The sequence below is a fragment of the Myxocyprinus asiaticus genome, chromosome 28, assembly GCF_019703515.2.
Source record: "Myxocyprinus asiaticus isolate MX2 ecotype Aquarium Trade chromosome 28, UBuf_Myxa_2, whole genome shotgun sequence".
NCBI lineage: Eukaryota > Metazoa > Chordata > Actinopteri > Cypriniformes > Catostomidae > Myxocyprinus > Myxocyprinus asiaticus.
Window position 1 is genome coordinate 39,022,336 of NC_059371.1, and position 18,853 is coordinate 39,041,188.

At 39.6% G+C, this 18,853-nt stretch overlaps 1 protein-coding gene and 1 pseudogene across 3 annotated transcripts; one reads left to right on the forward strand and one right to left on the reverse strand.

Annotated features, from left to right (window-relative positions):
- Positions 1-35: 35 nt before the first annotated feature.
- On the reverse strand, positions 36-14,404 carry LOC127418853 (ATP-binding cassette sub-family E member 1-like; annotated as a pseudogene).
- A 205-nt stretch (positions 14,405-14,609) lies between these two features.
- anapc10 (anaphase promoting complex subunit 10) lies at positions 14,610-17,800 on the forward strand. Of its 3 annotated transcripts, none has more exons than XM_051659690.1 (5): positions 14,610-15,160; positions 15,702-15,821; positions 15,976-16,066; positions 17,011-17,131; positions 17,400-17,800. In XM_051659690.1, exons 2-5 carry the CDS (start codon positions 15,707-15,709, stop codon positions 17,628-17,630), a joined length of 558 nt encoding a protein of 185 aa, XP_051515650.1. In that variant the 5' UTR covers positions 14,610-15,160; positions 15,702-15,706; the 3' UTR covers positions 17,631-17,800. The 3 variants fall into 3 exon arrangements, with proteins under 3 accessions (XP_051515650.1, XP_051515652.1, XP_051515651.1); XM_051659692.1 differs by having other exon boundaries at positions 14,610-15,147; XM_051659691.1 differs by having other exon boundaries at positions 14,610-15,058.
- Positions 17,801-18,853: the final 1,053 nt, after the last annotated feature.

Consider the following 18,853-nt stretch of genomic DNA (forward strand, 5'->3'; position numbering starts at 1 on the left):
AACAGCTTCAGTTGGATCTTCAGAAGACTCTTGAATTTTGGGAAATCAGTTGTTTAATATGTAATACATTGTGTAGCATGATTAAAATATTTCATTCAAAACATACAGTTGCATGTTTAAAGTCTTTCACACCACTTTGAGACCAGAAAGAACCTTGGTTATGTTAATAATAACTTGGCCAGAAACAAATCTTTCCAACTTTTCTTAAATAAATGTCCTCTCCTCTATTTGCGTGGGATCATGAGCTTTCTTGTCATCTCAGAGCATCTGACAAAAAACAACATGATCATTTTTGGCTGTTGAATCATGCCAATAACAGAAAGAGAGGAACAGAACCCACAGGGCAGAGCAATGGTGGTGATAGTTCAGTCCAACCTTTAAGTCCACAGTGCCAGTGTTTGTTGGCTTGATGTCATAGAGCGGCTACCCTGTGGCATGAGGACATTTCTGGAATTCTGTGCACTGGGATCTTCAGTCATCCAGGAAGTAGTAGTTTCCACTCTTTTTTTGTTCCACATCCTTAAATGAAAAAAGAAAAATGGGAGGGTTTTTCTAACAACAAGTACTAAAAACAATGGTGCACATTAGCTAGTTAAGCTTAGACAGCATTTTTGGGAAACATATGCACCAATGATGGCACTTTCCTAACCTATAAATCTCAAAAATATGGTCTATTTTTTTTTTGCAAACTCCTCTACAATTCAATGACATCTTACTAACTTGTTTTTTTTTTTGGCCTCGTTACCATGAAATTAAATATTGGACATATCATTTACATTAGGCTATTAATTTGATGATAATATCGATTTAGTTCAAAGTCAAATTTAACAAGACATTTACCTTAATGGAATTTAGTTTGTTAATCCTTAGTCTGATGTTGTTGGGGTCTCTCCTGAACGTGATCTCCAGCTGTCCTAAAAACTTATTCATTCCAGCCAACAGGTTCTGTGGACTGATACAAACATATACAATCAACATAAACTTAGACACATCTCCATCGATCTTACAGATCATCAAGGAAAAAGAGTTATGATGAAACGTACGCATTTGCGATAGCGTTTTTGGAGGGAACTCCGTCGAAGACGATGACTCGGTCCGCCAAGTAAGTGGCCATGATGAAGTCATGCTCCACCACAAACGCAGTCTTCTTGGCATGAAGGATGAATCTGCACAAGAGAGCAAGAAAATTACTGAAAATAAGGATCAAAGATGAGTCTAGAGGATGACTGAAATGTGGAGTAGAGGTAGACAATAATCAGTTTGATTCGGTTCTTTAATATTATAAAAATTCCATAAGGGTTGTTTTTATTGTTGAATTTCAATTATAAGTATATTGTTAGTCTTTATCCATGTAGGTAAAAAAAAAAAAAAAAACCCTATCAGTCAAGTTCTACTGTGTAGGTGTTGTAGATACATTACCGTCTGATAACCCTGGCAGCCATCAGACGCTGCTCAGAGTCTAGATAGGCAGACGGCTCGTCGATCAGATACACATCTGATGGTTTCCCTAAACACAAAGCCAAGGCAACACGCTGCAACTCCCCACCAGACAGATTCTGGACCTACAGAGAGAGACACACCATCAATGTACTGTATGTGTTTTTGAATCGGTGTGTATTTGAAGCAGAGTGTGTCAGCTTGAATCAGTTAATGTGTGCAATACAGACTCACGTCCTGGTCGATGATGCTCTCTATCTGCATGGGCTTCATAACATCAGTGACGAACTGAGGGTGTGTGTATGCGTCTCTGATCTTATCATGTAGAAGGGCTCGTACACTGCCCTGAAAACACAACACGCACAGTTACGATTCCTGCAGTATGACGTAGAGTAAGGCTGAACATTTACAGAGAGTGTAAACTTACTTTAAACTTCGGGCTGATCTTCTGTGGTTTGTAGCTCACGTTCAGGATTGGCACCTCACCTGAGACACGACACTCAGTTACCAGAGCAAGAGAGTAAGAAAAATTTGTTCCGACTTTGTGTGTAATGTGTGTAACTGTTTGCCTATGTACATCATTTGTAGTTAACAGGATTAATCAAAATGTTTGCGTTTACTAAAATAACGTACCAAACATTTCTGATTGATAACGAGCAGCTACCATAGTCTTGTCATTGTTATATGCGTGTGTGTAAAGCTGAATTGCACCTCCTCCATCTGGTTTGAGGCCTCCTGCAAGCATTCTAATGAACGTGGTCTTTCCAGTTCCTGAAATTGGAAAAGCTCTCTTTAGTGGAAAAGGGGAAAAAAAACAAACAAGATTCATTAACTTCCTTTTACATCTCTCCACATCTCTCACCATTTTCTCCGAGCATGACCATGATCTCAGAGTCCGTGAACTCTCCCTCTGTGATACCGAGGCTGAACTCTCCCATGCTCTTCTTCATGTTGGGATACTGATAGCGACACATTTTCTTCACTTCCTCTTCAGCGGCCGTCTCTGCCACTTTAAACACCAGAGACGTCTCTCTGAATCGCAGGTTCTCTGTCGGCACGTAGCCATCCAGGAAAATGTTAATTCCTGAAAAAGCGAAAAGAAAGCGAGTGTGTTTTAGACAAAGTGTTTTACAGTGACAGCGTCTCAAAACACCACCACATTTTTGAGGATTATACCGACATTCCCATCTAGATAGGCAGCTCACTGTGATCCCTACAAATTCTGTCCAGGTATGCAGCTCACTATGATCCCTAAAAATTCTGTCCAAGTAGGCAGCTCACTATGATCCCTAAAAATTCTGTCCAAGTAGGCAGCTCACTATGATCCCTAAAAATTCTGTCCAAGTAGGCAGCTCACTATGATCCCTAAAAATTCTGTCCAAGTAGGCAGCTCACTGTGATCCCTAAAGATTCTGTCTAGGTAGGCAGCTCACTATGATCCCTAAATATTCTGTCCAAGTAGGCAGCTCACTATGATCCCTAAAAATTCTGTCCAAGTAGGCAGCTCACTGTGATCCCTAAAGATTCTGTCTAGGTAGGCAGCTGACTATGATCCCTAAAAATTCTGTCTAGGTAGGCAGCTCAAAATGATCCCTCAAAATTCTGTCTAGCTAGGCAGCTCATTGTGATCCCTAAAAATTCTGTCTAGGTAGGGAGCTGACTATGATCCCTAAAAAGGCTGTTAAGCTAGGCAGCTCACTATGATCCCTACAAATTCTGTCTAGATAGGCAGCTGACTATGATCTCTAAAGATTCTGTCTAGGTAGGCAGCTGACTATGATCCCTAAAAATTCTGTCTAGGTAGGCAGCTCAAAATGATCCCTCAAAATTCTGTCTAGCTAGGCAGCTCATTGTGATCCCTAAAAATTCTGTCTAGGTAGGGAGCTGACTATGATCCCTAAAAAGGCTGTTAAGCTAGGCAGCTCACTATGATCCCTACAAATTCTGTCTAGATAGGCAGCTGACTATGATCTCTAAAGATTCTGTCTAGGTAGGCAGCTGACTATGATCCCTAAAAATTCTGTCTAGGTAGGCAGCTCAAAATGATCCCTCAAAATTCTGTCTAGCTAGGCAGCTCATTGTGATCCCTAAAAATTCTGTCTAGGTAGGGAGCTGACTATGATCCCTAAAAAGGCTGTTAAGCTAGGCAGCTCACTATGATCCCTAAAAATTCTGTCTAGATAGGCAGCTGACTATGATCTCTAAAGATTCTGTCTAGGTAGGCAGCTGACTATGATCCCTAAAAATTCTGTCTAGGCAGCTGAGTATGATCCCTAAAGATTCTGTCTAGGTAGGCAGCTCACTATGATCCCTAAAAATTCTGTCTGTCTGTCTAGGTAGGCAGCTCACTGTGATTTCTACAAATACTGTCTAGCTAGGCAACTCAAGATGATCTATAAAAATTCTGTCTAGCTAGGCAGCTCACGATGATCCCTAAAAATTCTGTCTAGGTAAGGAGCTGACTATGATCCCTAAAAAGGCTGTTTAGCTAGGCAGCTCACTATGATCCCTTAAAATTCTGTCAAGCTAGGCAGCTCCCGATGATCCCTAACAATTCAAGCTAGGTAGACAGCTCACAATGAACCCTAAAAATTCTGTCTAGTTAGTATGCTCACTCTGATACCTAATAATTTTGTCTAGTTAGGCAGCTCACTATGATCCCTAAAAATTCAGTTTAGCTAGGTAGCTTACTATGATCCCTAAAAATTCTGTCTAGCGAGGTAGCTCACTATGCTCCCTAAAATTTTGTCTAGGTAGGCAGCTCACTATTGATGCTGAAAAAGCTGTGTAAGTATGCAGCTCGCTATGATCTCTACAAATACTGTTTAGGTAGGCACCTCACTATGATGCTTAAAAAAGCTGTCCAAGTAGGCAGCTCACTATGATCCCCAGAAAATTTGTCCAAGTAGGCACCTCACTATTATACCCAAAAAGTTGCTTAGTCTGTAAGCAGCCTAAAAATGTTTTTATGGTAGGCGGTTTGATAGGTGTTGAGACAGCCTGTGTGTGTGTGTGTGTGTGTGAGAGAGAATTGTACCTTCTCTGACGCTGAAGGGCATAGTGACCACTCCATAAGCACTGGGCACTCCATACAGACAGCAGATGAAGTCTGACAGGTAATCCAACACACAAAACAATGATGTACCCACACAAAGACAGACAGATGTCAGAAGAGTGCTGGGCAGACGGACTAAAAGTTGCAATGCTCGTAACATTATTACCTTTTCAGCCGTGTGACAACAGCTTAACTGTTCTCAAAACAGTGTTATTATTAGTAGTATCTTGTAAACTACAGTTTCAAATTAGCTTCAAAAACAAAGATTCACCTGTCTGGAAAGATGAGGGAGCGGATGGTGATGGCAGCTCGCAGCCTCTGTTTCACATCGAGATAACTGGACGGCTCGTCAAACATGAAACTACAACGAGAGAACAATCAGCGCTACAGAGTCTTAAATTACAAGACGAGACAAGAGGAGAGGAAAAGAAAGACTCACATATCAGCTCGTTGAATGCAGACGACTGCACAGGCGAATCTCTGCAGCTCTCCTCCTGATAGGTCCTCAACATTACGGTCACGCAATTGCAACAGATCTGACCAATCAAAACACAATCAGCTACATGCATTATATACTAATATGATGCAACAAAAAGTTAATCAATATAAGTCTTCACAAATAGAAATGCATGTGTACTACACACCTAGCTGTTCACACACCAGCTCTTCTGACTTGGTGTCGTCCTTCCTGCTCAGGATAGCTCCTACTGACCCCTACAGGACAAACAGACACATAACAGCTCATCAGAGCCACATTCCGAATATAGCCCATGGACTTCAAAACACAATAAACACATGAACTTCTAAATTTGCTGCCACAATCAAACAATAAACACTAACAATACAGCTACACACAAACATAACTGACCAACAACTGTAATATTTGTCTATTGAAAACCTCACATTTGTTGACTACTACTTCATACTAACCTTTACGGTTTTGGGGATCTGATCGACATATTTAACGATGGCCTTCAGGTCGTCCTCCAGGATCTTGGTGAAGTAGTTCTGCAGCTCAGAGCCACGGAAATATGCCAGGATCTCCTGCCAGTCAGGGGGAGCCTGGAGCAACACACATTTGTTGAAGACAAACACAGAGCTCTAAACTAGAATCAGATTTGGAGAGTTTGTTTTAAAGAGCCTCACATCAAATCTTCCCAAGTTTGGTTTCTGTTTTTAAGAGCAGTAGACTTCCCGATACCGTTAGTGCCTACAAGCCCCAGCACCTCTCCTGGACGAGGGATGGGCAACCTGACAAACACAAATACTTGTTAGAGTAAAACACACACGCTGTACAATAATTACATATTAGTGACATGTTCGTACCTGTGAAGTTTGAAGGAATTGGCACAGTATCTGTGAGTGGTTTCCTTCTCCAGGTTGCTTGGCAGGTTGATGATTGATAGAGCACCAAATGGACATTTCTTAAAAACAAATCAATATATAAAACATTAATGCAAACATATCAAATAGGTTTTTCAGTGCTAAAATGTAAATGGAACCCCATTCCACTTTATCATCAAGTACTACTGTATGTGGTTAAAGATTTGACAAAACTCAGAACTGTGACAATGTTGAACTTGAAGAACAAGCTTTAACTATGTTGTTGAGTTCTAGAGTTGTTATTGGACGGTCGATTTAATTTAAGCACTCCTGAAGCTGATGTATGTAACTTTTTCTGTGTTAAAATACTTTCAGTCCCAGCTCAATATGCAGAATCAACTATTAGTAAGCCATTCATAGGTTAATTTTCTTGGAAACTGTAAGCACTGTCTTTCTGTGGCACTCTGAAAATTTCTGTTTGTTTAGAGCGACCCGCTTAGACACGCCCAACAACGTTACTCAACCAATGGCGTGAGTTGGGGGTGGGACTCTCTCTTTGTTTGGCCAACGGCAATGGCTGCAATTCCGTTTGGTGTCGCAGGAATTCCATACTTCAGCTTTAATTCGCTAGCTTTTCAAAAAAGAAATAAGTGCAACTGATGACAGAGAAGAAAATATTTAGCACTGCATTCCTTCATCTTTACCATGCCAAGGTAATAGTAGGACTAGTGGTCGACCGATATACCACAGAGGCTGATAAATTGGCCGATATTCTGACTTTTTTAATGATTGCATTGGCCGATAAATATTTTTTTCTTGTTGCGGCGAAAATCGACTGCTTGCATGTTAAGCAACTGAAACATGTAAACGACCAATCACGGTTCATTTTGTTGTTATGTGCCATCGTGTTACTAAAATAATAGACCGGTGTGTAACACAGTGTCATTTAAACGATCCTCATATCAAAGCCGCGGCAGATTATTCATTCATGTCATTTCATTCTCCCACTCTCTCCTTAACAGTTCCCTGTAACTTTTAACTGTCTTGTCTAATGATAAAAAGGCAAATATCAATAAAACTAATATCATATACCGTTTGCAAATATGCGCATATCTTGTTTAAACAGATGTAATAAACCAACCTCACACAACTTGAGCAGATCCAGCATCCTGTAGAATGCTCATTTATTTACCTCTAATATTCCATTCCGTATTCTAACAGTCTCTCCTCAACAGTTCCCTGTAACTTTTCTAATGATAAAAGGCAAATATCAATAAAACTACTATTATATACCATCTGCAAATATGCAGATATCTCATTTAAAAATATGTAATTCACGAACCTCAGGAAAATCCATTGTTTTCTTCCCGTCGAGTGTTCATCTAATATCTTCCTCTGAAGCGCATATTCTATCGGCTAGAATCAAAAAGTTAAGGATCAGGATCAAAAGTTCCTCTCATTCACAAATGGTCTGTTTGTGACAATCCAATTAGGCGATTCAGGCCGTTTAAACTGTCAGGAGATTGCTGGATCCGCACGAGTGCGTGAGTGCAACTTCAAGGCTGCGTCCGAAACTAGGAAAATGCTGCCTCCAGAGGCTGTATACGGAGGTACGATGAAAATAAGGTGCTTTTCAAACTGTTCAGAGACCAATTTCCTTAAGCGTTCCATTCATTCACAACAGATGTCAGTTAAGCCATTAACTGATTAGGCAGAAAGATAGCAAGTCAGCTGCCTACATTTACGGATGCAGCCCAAGGTAAAAGCACTTCACGTGTGCTATAAGTCAATGTCTTATTCACTATGCACAGTATGTACAATTGGTAATATTCAGTATTTTTTGAGTAAATGCGATTGCTAACGTGGACATGCCATCCATGGTTGCTGGACAACTGTGTGTACTGTTATTCCCTTCTTTTCAATTAACAATTTCTTCATCTGCAAATAAATTACTAAAATTTGATGACTAAACAGAAATCTGAAGAAACTGCTATCTACCATTTAAAATACAATATTGCTTTTTTGTTTTGTGTGAAATTGAGTAAATATAGTGCTAAATAAGAGTTTATTATTATTATTATTATTATTATTTTTAGCAATTTTATGTTTGTTATTTACTATATTAAATTGTGTGATATATATCGGCCTATCGGCCACCCTGCTCTCAGGATATCGGCATTGGGCATTAAAAAACCCATATCGGTCGACCACTAAGTAGGAATGATTTCCGCAATCCGGAACACGAGGTCGGAATCGTGGAATCCAGTCATACAAACGGAATTAACTGTACAAAGCAACTGTCACAGAATTTGACAATTGAGCTTTTATTTTGGCGTTTTTGTGTGTTTTTGATGGTAGTTTCTCACCTCCAGATAAGCAGTTTGCTCCATGGCCCAGTTCGATTATTAATCCCCGTAAAGCTGTGATTGAATTAAATAAGTACATTGTCTGTGCATGCTGTGCACTTCAGAGTGCTCTCTGTCTCGGTCATCTCACACACAAGAGTGCGCGTGATGATCATGATGAGGTGTTTTCAGTGTATGAGTGGCCATCTCTACACATTTATTCGAATTAGGGCTATCAATTGGGCAGAAAAACTACATTCAAATTTTTACCTTAAATATTTTCAAAATTCAAATAATATTTTAAAGTCAGCTGATTCTTAAACTGACTTTGTAAATAGGCAGTCCACATGGAGTTACACTGGCACTGATGCCACAGTATATACCAGGGGTTTTCAAACTTTTTGATGGCAAGGACCCCCAAATATGACAACCACCTTGCAAGGGACCCCCTCCTAAAATATATAAAGGTTGATATATTTTTTTGTGTATAAAGTTTTTTTTTTTGTGTGTGTGATATTATAAAGACAAATTAAATAATTAGCTTTTACATTGTTATCGTACTAAAGCCAAAATAAATCATTAAAATATTATCTCTAGGGATGTACCAATGTATCAGCCAATTATTGACCAAATTAAATAACCATTGATATAAACCGCCAATATCAACCATCGTTTTCTTATATCTGTGTTTTTATGCTTTTGATTGCATAAGCATGAAAACACTGATTTGAAAAACTGATGGTTTATTTATAAATAATTAAGTAAATTGATTGCAATGTTTATAATAATTTATTATAATAACTTTATAATATAAAGTTTATAATAATTTCTCAGTGTAATATGAAGAAATACCTACCAAAATAAATGAAATCCGAAAAAGTAAAGCATGGTGAATGTAATAATTTATAATATGAATTTGTAATGTTCTATCATAATACGTTAAATGTGAATTGTATTGTTTGAAACGGCAAAAACAGAAGTGCAAAAATGTTTTAGAAGTGCAAAATAACCTTCATAAATCGTTGTGTTATACTTTTTATCTTGTATTTTCATTGCTCTCTTAAATTGGCCTGTCAGCTGTTCAACAGATCCAATCCACATTCAATGGAAATTATTTACTGTTAGAACAATAAAATAGCATTTGTACCTCTTTGTACATTTTTAAAGCATAATTAAGCAAAACAGTGATCTGACAAAATAAGTTATTGGCATACAGTCACATCAGAATCGGCCTGTAGTTTTTTGTTAAAATTGGTTTTGTTTCGGCCAAAATTGTTCATATCTGTGCCTCTCTAATTATCTGAAAAATATTTTTTCTTTCTTGGAAATTTTCCACGGACCCCCTTGAACCCTCTTGTGGACCCCTGGGGGTCCCTGGACCCCAGTTTGGAAACCCCTGGTATATACTACCCCAGACTCGAGCTTCACAATAAGTGAAATACAACATTGTTTTCATGAGCTGAAATGGAGGCTAAACAAAAAGTTAAAATGTAACGAGACTGCAGTATACCCGACAGACTTGCGCAGCGCGTGCAAGCCATTCGTGCATCACGAGCCGACAGCGCTTCATTTTCGGTTAATCGCACGAATAAACACGCACGCTTTGCTCCGGACAGGCTGCGCAAATTACAGCCTACATTCAGTGTTTAATTTATTTCTTTTTGCTTTCAGAACAACACGTGATGCAATAAGGAAAACACCACTATTAATCCACAAGATTTCCAACCCAGCATACAGCTACACCCTCCTTAAATCAGTCACACTCAAAATTACAGTAAACGATTAAAAGAGAAAACAAACCCACATCGTGGGATTCAAAAATCTTTTCAAGTCTATTCAAAATCTAAATTAAACCTGGAAATAGTAACACGCTGCGTGATCATGAGGAAGGATTGCATTGCTTCTGTATTCGCGCCGTGGTCCAATCTCTGTTTCATAGAAATCGTGTAATCTGGAATCAACTGCTCACCCTTTTCAAGGTATATGCTCCTCTATGAAATCTACCTGCTCTCGCTCATAGAGTACACATGCATGCTCAAAGCGCGTACTGTGCACTTGAGACTCTATTACGAAACCATATAGCTCTGCCTCTGTTCATCTGTCACGATGTGTCCATTGTTACGAGTTCAACATGATATCGGGTTGATGTGTCTTCGTGTGTTTGTGACAAGTGTAGTTTCACATAGAGATGGATACTGGCTCATGTGATGCAAGTTTATCACAAATATTGGCTAAAAACATTTAAAGGAATAGTTCACCCAAAAATTAAAATTCTCTCATTATTCACTTACCTAGATGCCATCCCAGATGTGTATGACTTCCTGTCTTCAGCACAACACAAATGAAGATTTTTAGAAGAAGATAGAGCTCCGTCAGGTCAAACTGCATCAGAGACCTGGATGGAAGTGCCGATTTAAAGTTAAAAACATTTTAATTATCAACTTGTTTCTTATATAAACCTATCGATTCGCTTCGGAAGACATTCATTGATCGACTGGAGTTGTGTGGATTACTTTTATGCTGCCTAAATGTGACTTTTGGACCATCAAAAAGCTGGCACCTGTTTACTTCCATTATAAGGACCTGACAGAGCTCTATCTTCTTCTAAAAATCTTCATTTGTGTTCTGCTGAAGACAGACAGACATACACATCTGGGATGGTATCAGCGTAAGTGAATAATGAGAGAATTTTCATTTTTGGGTGAACTATCCGTTTAAGTAATTCCACTGTCATAAGGGCAAACATGTATATTTAATACAAATAACGCAGAATACGGTTTCAAATTATTAATAAAACATGTATAGGCGTTACTCGTGCACCAGTGTATGACGTATTGCTGAATAAGTCTGAATTTAAGGTTATTGATCATCATTGGTGAATTATTCCAACACCTGTAATATGGTGAATTTTGATACTATAACACTAGAGGAAAATACCTGATAAAAACATCAAATAAGTGGCCTGAATGTACAGCTGTTGTTAATGGAAGAAAGATATTTTTGACATTTAGCATAGGCTATCTTATTTATTATTTACTTGGCTATTGTATAGGCCTATACAGTATACAACATTATTGTATGTATATAAATCTGCACTGGGGTGGGGGGTAAAGGGGGGCACAGTCTTGTACATTTTGTCAGAGGGAGGCTTACTGTTTAAGACTTTGAAAACCCCTGCTTTTAGCAATATCTCACAACCAAGAGAGCTGCTGTACTGAATAAAAGTTTCATCAAATGCATTAATACTGTGATGCTCTGTTGACAAAAAAATAAATATCCAATGTTTCATTTTGGATTGTGCTGTGAGGATCTGCATGGTATGTTGAAAAGTAATTGTAGTAATTATTTTAATTTGATTAAATCTTTATAAAATCATTGATTAGACTTAAAATAATTTTTTAATTACACTTCAAAACACAGAATCAAAAAACAAAACAGAAAACGCTGTATTTGGGATTTCATAGGGCGCTAGGGATGTACATTTTCAGACATTATATAATCGATCGTCGTGGAAATTAACAATCAATTAATCGATTAATCGTTAACGTTAATATCTCAAAACGCACATGGAGGACTCAAAATAATATCTGCATGTAGCCTGCTGTTTAAATACAATTTAAATTATTACACTTAAGAAATGCAAGTATTGCCATTTTCCTCTTAAAATAATCTTAGTTCAGTGTATTTTAATACATTTAGGCAATGTTTAGTATGAATTTGTGAATTGTTTAATTACTGTTAATGAATTACTGTTAAAAATAACTTCTATATATCTTCTTGATACATATCTGACTTCATTAAAACCGATTTCGATTAATCATTAACATCCCTATAGGGTGCTATAATAGGCAAATTGCCGCTGAGAAAAATGTGTTTCCTTTAAAGCACCAGAAATGTTTCTCTAAATATTTCAGTGCATGCAAAACCATCATGTCTGTGCTTAGCCTTCAGATATGGCAGAATAAATGTGTAGGCCTATAACTTAAAAAAATAAAAAGAAATTGTGCAATTGCTCATTAATGTGTTAGCGTTGTCCATTTGCGTTTAATTTTGCCATTGAAGCCATGAGCACACAGAATCTGAATGGAGGAGCGTTCAAGTACCTTGATACAGATTCCACAAACCGATGCAAAGAGACTCCGAGATCCAGACGATTTTACTCTGCGGTGAGACTTCAACACACAGTTTACCTGAGAAAACACATGCACGTGCAAAAAATTAGCAAACGAAACCTCCTCAAAGCTGATCGAAATCAGGTGTCTGTATGTGATTCTTACCCATGCGCACCACAGGACAGCTCTTCTTGCACTCTTGACGACATTTCTTGGGTTTACACTTGTCGTGGTTCACGATGGCGATTCGGGTGTTCTTGTCGGCCATTTGGAGGGCTTGTCGTCGCACATGGGCGACGCAGATCAACAGGACAAGAGGAGGTCTAGACCTCACTAGAAAGAGAAAAAGACAAAGAGGTTTGTTTCCAAGATATGAAACAGACCACCTCTAGCCAGCTGATGACACACGGCCCAGCTGTTCCAGTCTCACTTATGGTGACTGTTAACCAGATGGTATCTGCATTAATCTGAATCAGTCTGGCAGGAAAAACCATCTCAAAACTACGCCAGTCCACCTCTGTATAGATCAGATGGAAGAATATTTTCCATTCTGTGTCTCTCGTCAGTCAGACGGGTCACGGCACCATCAGAATGATGAATAAGGTTGCCGAGTTGCCATATTTGACAGTGCAGCACTGGCACCATGCTTATTTAAACGCACATACACAACACTGCCCACATATTAAACGCAGATATTACACATCTAATTACTAATCGTTTATTTATAGCCCAGTTTTATCCAAAGTGACAAGCAGCACACTTATTACAAGTACTATCCTCTTGCAGTAACCGGCGGAGTTTTAGGGCATACTCACACTAGGCCCGGATGCCTTGTACCGTGCCCAAGCACGATTGTCCCCCCTCCCCACTCCTCCACTGGCCTGCACTCACATTGCACTTAACATTCCGGTCCTGGGTAGCTCAGCGAGTACTGACGCTGACTAACACCCATAGAGTCACGAGTTCGAATCTAGGTCGTGCTGAGTGACTCCAGCCAGGTCTCCTAAGCAACCAAATTGGCCCGGTTGCTAGGGAGGGTAGAGTCACATGGGGTAACCTCCTCGTGGTCACTATTAGTGGTTCTCGCTCTCAATGGGGTGTGTGGTAAGTTGTGCGTGGATCGTGGAGAGTAGCATGAGCCTCCACATGCTGGGAGTCTCCGCGGTGTCATGCACAACGAGCCACGTGATAAGATGCGCAGATTGACGGTCTCAGAAGCGGAGGCAACTGGGACTTGTCCTACGCCACCCGGATTGAGGTGAGTAACCGTGCCACTACGAGGACCTACTAAGTAGTGGGAATTGGGCATTCCAAATTGGGAGAAAAGGGGATAAAAAATAAAATAAAAAAACATTCTGGGCCTGAGCACGCTTACGTCATTACGATGCAACTTTTTGTTTTGAAGAAAACTGGAAGCGCTCTCGCAGAGCACATAGGAGTCCATCATTGTAAAGTTACTTTGTGGCTTATTTTGAGTTGTTTGGGGCACGGTGACACATGGCCCTCTCACATGCGTAATTGTTGACAGCATCGTACCACTGGAATTTATCCTTTTTGTCCGACGAGCTGCCAGATTTACGGAGTGCATCCCGTACCTTCAGATACCGATCCCGCAGTTTTTTCAGCTTGTCACGACATTGCTCAATGGTTCTTTGGTATCCACGAGCACAAAGATAGTTGCGAATTTTACCAAATATCTTGGGGTTCTTGTGTGTTGTATCCAGTTGTTCCTGTATATTCATGTCTGCCCAAATTTCCAGTAAACACTGCACCTATGCCAGTCGCATCACGTCATGTTTCGAGTTCCGTGCCCGGACACGGTCAACGATCACACAAGATGCGTACCGTGCCTAAACCAACTGAACCATGACCGAGCCCACCTCTTCAAGTGGGCCAAGGCATGGTTTGGAACGATCACACTAGTCAAACAAACTGGACTTTGGGGGTCAAACGTGCTCGGGCATGGTACAGATTGCCTAGTGTGAGTACACACTTAGGATCAATGGTGATAGTTCGAGGATCAACCCTTGTCGGACTCGAACCTGCAACCTTCTAGTTACCAGCCCCACCACAAAGCCACACCACCCATTGAAAGTAAATTAATGGGACCAAACCACTCCATATGGACACCTACTGTCTCCGCATTATAGACAGACACAAGGGCGCAGATTTGGCTTGAACATTGGTGGGGGGGGGGGTTTACATGTTTCCATTGATCATTGTATACATATTAGATGGGGGGGGGGGGGGTACTTGCTTGCTTTGATTATTGGGTGGTTACCTCCACCCCTTCCGCCCTGGAATCTACGCCCCTGGACAGACATTAAACTACAGTGCGCGCGCAAGTGGAAAACGATGACGCAAGAATTCACCCCAAATGATTTCATCTCAGAATCTTAACATTCTTCGATTCCATTCTCTTGAAACACTCTTTTAATAATTTTACCCGTGTTTCAAAATGACGTTCGAGAAATATTATTGGGGAAAACGGGACAAATTAAAGGCCTCGCGCTAAAGGCTCCACGCGCGCACAGCTGGTTCGCTTATAGTCGGTTGAAATCTCCGTTTAATCGCCTTAAAATACTAATGAAAACACTGCTCACCTCTCGCCGATGCGAAAGTCACTGTAACGCGTTAATAAGCGCTGAATGTGTTCTTTCGGGGTAACGAGACGAACGAACGGCGGCGCGCACGAGACAACACCAGTAGCAAAGAAACGCGAGAGAACGTGACGCTAAAGGGACGAGCGCTGAGTGACGTCATCATTGCGCGGCAGTGCCGGGGAAGTATGGACACTGAACTGTGGATGTTTATGATGATATTCGATCATTTTTTAGAAATATATCGTTCAGTTTAAGTTAGTGTGAGCGCAGAAGTAAGAAGTAACTGTGAGTGACATTGTTTTGTTGGTCTGACTGACCCGATAGATGTTTGCAATTAAACATTAAAAATACCAGCTTTCACTAAAGCTGCAATTAAAAGAACTGAAAATAATATACAGTAGCTCAGAACGAGTTAAGACTAATTAAACACTAGAAACACTGTTTATAGTCATTTTCTATTAGTGTAAGTTTGGTTGTTAGATGGTAAGGTACATGCCTTTACAAAGATGTACCATGATAATACTGTGCTGTTTGAGAACTTTCATTATGATTACAAAGTTACTTGAGACTGTCATGTAAATACCATGGTATATGAATATGGGAACTATTCAGTACCTTGAATGGAATACTGTATATCAAAATATCATAGTATTACCATGGTAAAAATGTGCTTTAATAAAAAATACAGATTTATGTCATTATTGTTTTAAAATGTATATAGCTGGTAGCTTATTAATGTTTCAAACAAATCGCACTCTGCCAAAACACTGTATAATTTGGGGTTTTAAACTCATCTGTGCCTTCTGTCTTCCTTTTCTCTCCTCAGTAAGCATGGCAACCACCACCAAAACCCCCCCAGGTGCAGACCCTAAGCAGCTGGAGCGCACTGGTACAGTCCGAGAGATCGGATCACAAGCCGTGTGGTCGCTGTCTTCCTGCAAACCCGGTGTGTGTGTGTTTGTGTGTGTGTGTGTGTGTGTGTCCTTATTTATTCTCTCTGTGTTTGATCATTAATCACCTACTGGAAGTCATATTTTGTGCACATCTGCTAAGTTATTAATGCATGCATTCATGTATTCATTCTCATCTTGTTTGAGAAGGGTTTGGAGTCGACCAGTTGAGAGATGACAATCTGGAGACGTACTGGCAGTCTGACGGATCTCAGCCACATCTGGTGAACATTCAGTTCAGGTAGATCCAGAGAGAGAGAGAGAGAGACTCGCACAACAAATATGTCAGAACAAATCAGATATTTGGCCAATTTGAGATTACCGTTTAAGGCAATAACCACACCTACTTGGCAGATTAACAGAGAAATATTAGTTCATCTGACAGTTCCAAAACACATCAACACCCTTGTGAGGGTACATGTTAAAAATATTTTTGAGTGAATTTAGAGCAAATGTTGTGTAAACTAAGTGTTTAATTTCAGAATTTTGTTGTACTTCTCATTTGCTATAATTTAATTTTTCTATATATCATATAAAAGTATTTTTGGAGCCCGCGGCCACCCTGTTTACAATATGTAGTGAGGTTTGGGACTGCTTAAAGGGATAGTTCACCCAAAAATCATTTACTCACCCTCATGCCTTCCCAGATGTGTATGACTTTCTTTCATCTGCTGGACACAAATGAAGATGTTTAGAATATTTCAGCTCTGTAGCTCCATACAATGCAAGTGAATGGTGACCAAAAGAAATTCTTCTCCCTACCCAGTTGGGGGCGATACGCATGAAAAAATGTTAATCACCAAAAACACTAGAAGAAGAATGTGAAAGTGGTCTGTTTTTCACCCACACCTATCATAATCACTTCTGAAGACATTGATTTAACCACTGGAGTCGTATGGATTACCTTTATGCTGACTTATGTGATTTTTTTGAGCTTCAAAATTTTGGCACCCATTTACTTGCATTGTATGGACCAAAAGAGCTGAGAAATTCTTCTAAATATATTCATTTCAGTTCAGCAGATGAAAGAAAGTCACACATCTGGGATGGCTTTAGGGTGAGTAAATGATGAGAGAATCTTAATTTTTGGGTGAGCTATCCCTTTAAGGGTTCTAGACATTGAAGGAATGTCTTTCATCTTGGATCAAATAATATGTGTGAATCCTCAATGTTGTGTACTGTCAGGAGGAAGACTACTGTGAAGATGTTATGTATTTATGCTGATTATAAATCAGATGAGAGCTACACTCCCAGCAAGATCTCAGTCAGAGTGGGAAACAACTTCCACAATTTGCAGGAGATCCGGGTGAGAAACACAAATATATTTTTGTATATTGTCTACTACTTTACTATATAATTGATCGTTGTCCCAGCCCATGCAAACATTTTCCTACATAGCTGTGCTAGTTTCATGTCTTTCGCATCACTTCATGGTCTCTTTCTTCTCACATAAAACTTGAATCAATATTTTATGTCCATTTATTTATTTATTAAGTAGTTGTGTAATAAGTGGGATAATGTGCAATCATTCGGTCATTTTCACAAAATGAATGTGTGTGTGTATGAGTGAGCAGCAGTTGGAGATGGTGGAGCCGAGCGGTTGGATTCACATTCCTCTGTTGGATGTGGTGAACAATCCTATCAGAACCTTCATGATCCAGATCGCTGTGTTGGCCAACCACCAGAACGGCCGTGACACACACATGCGGCAGATCAAGGTGTACACACCCGTGGAGGAGAGCTCCATCGGCAAATTTCCACGATGCACCACTGTAGACTTCATGATGTACCGCACCATCAGATGACTCGAACAACAGTCTCCGTTGCTCACATGGACGGACTGAGTAGAATGACATTTTTTTCAGATGATTTTTTTAAAATGTGCCAAGCTGTGTTTTGTAAAAAGAAGTAATTCATGTGAATGTTACTCTGCTGGAAATTAATGTTAGTTTTGAAATAAATAAAGCGTGTTCTGACTCTATTGATGCTGTATTATAGCACTTTTGGTTCTCCAATACACACAGTTGTCCAGGTATGCATAATTGACAGCCAGGGCCTTCAGGTCGAGAGAAACCCCGAAAGAATACCTGGTGTAAAGATTATAAGGGGTCAGTGCTAAATGCAGGTTTAATCAGTGAATCTCGAGTACCACATTTAGAGGGAGTAGGAAACATATGATGCCTTGAATTGCGACTTCATTTCAACCAGTTGAGAAGATATAAACTCGCTATTTATTTCATATCACGCAATTGGGAGAAATAAAGTTGCAGTTTGCAAGGTTTTATAGACTTTATACCGCAATTGCGAGTTTATATCTCATAATTGTGAATATATCACGCAATTTGGACTTTATTTCTTTGCGAGTTATAGTTCCATAGAATCGTGACAACATCGCATTTGAGGTGAACTCCGTCCTGATGCGTTTCAGACATCAGTGAAGCACCACCCACTCACCTGTCAATCAACCACTGCACTTAAACAAGGGCTGGTTATGTATGGCTTTAAAAGAAAACAACCATCTGATCAGACTATTTAGAAAAGAGTTCCTACTTATGCACAACTTCATGGAAATTTTTTGTGTGCCTGATAGATGAGGAGCACAAACATCTTCAGCTTTGTTAATGGAGTATCCCGGGATATGTAACTTTTTCTGAGTTAAAATACTTTCTTCTTAATATGATCTTAATGTTTAGCTTAAACGGTTATTTCACCCAAAAATGAAAATTCCAGATGTGTGTGACTTTCCTTCTTCAACAGAACCGAAGTGAAGATTTTTATAAGCAGATTTCAGCTCAGTTTGTCCAAACAATGCAAGTAAACAGGTGCCATCAGTCTGCTGGCTGTTTGACAGTCCAAAAGGCATATTTAGGCAGCATAAAAGTAATCCACATGACTCCAGTCAATCAATTAACGTTTTCTGTAGCAAATCGAGAGGTTTGTGTAAAAAATATATCGATAATGAAAATTTATTAACTTTAAAAATTGCTTCCTGCCAGCAGTCTATGCATCAGTGACGTAAGCGCAATGG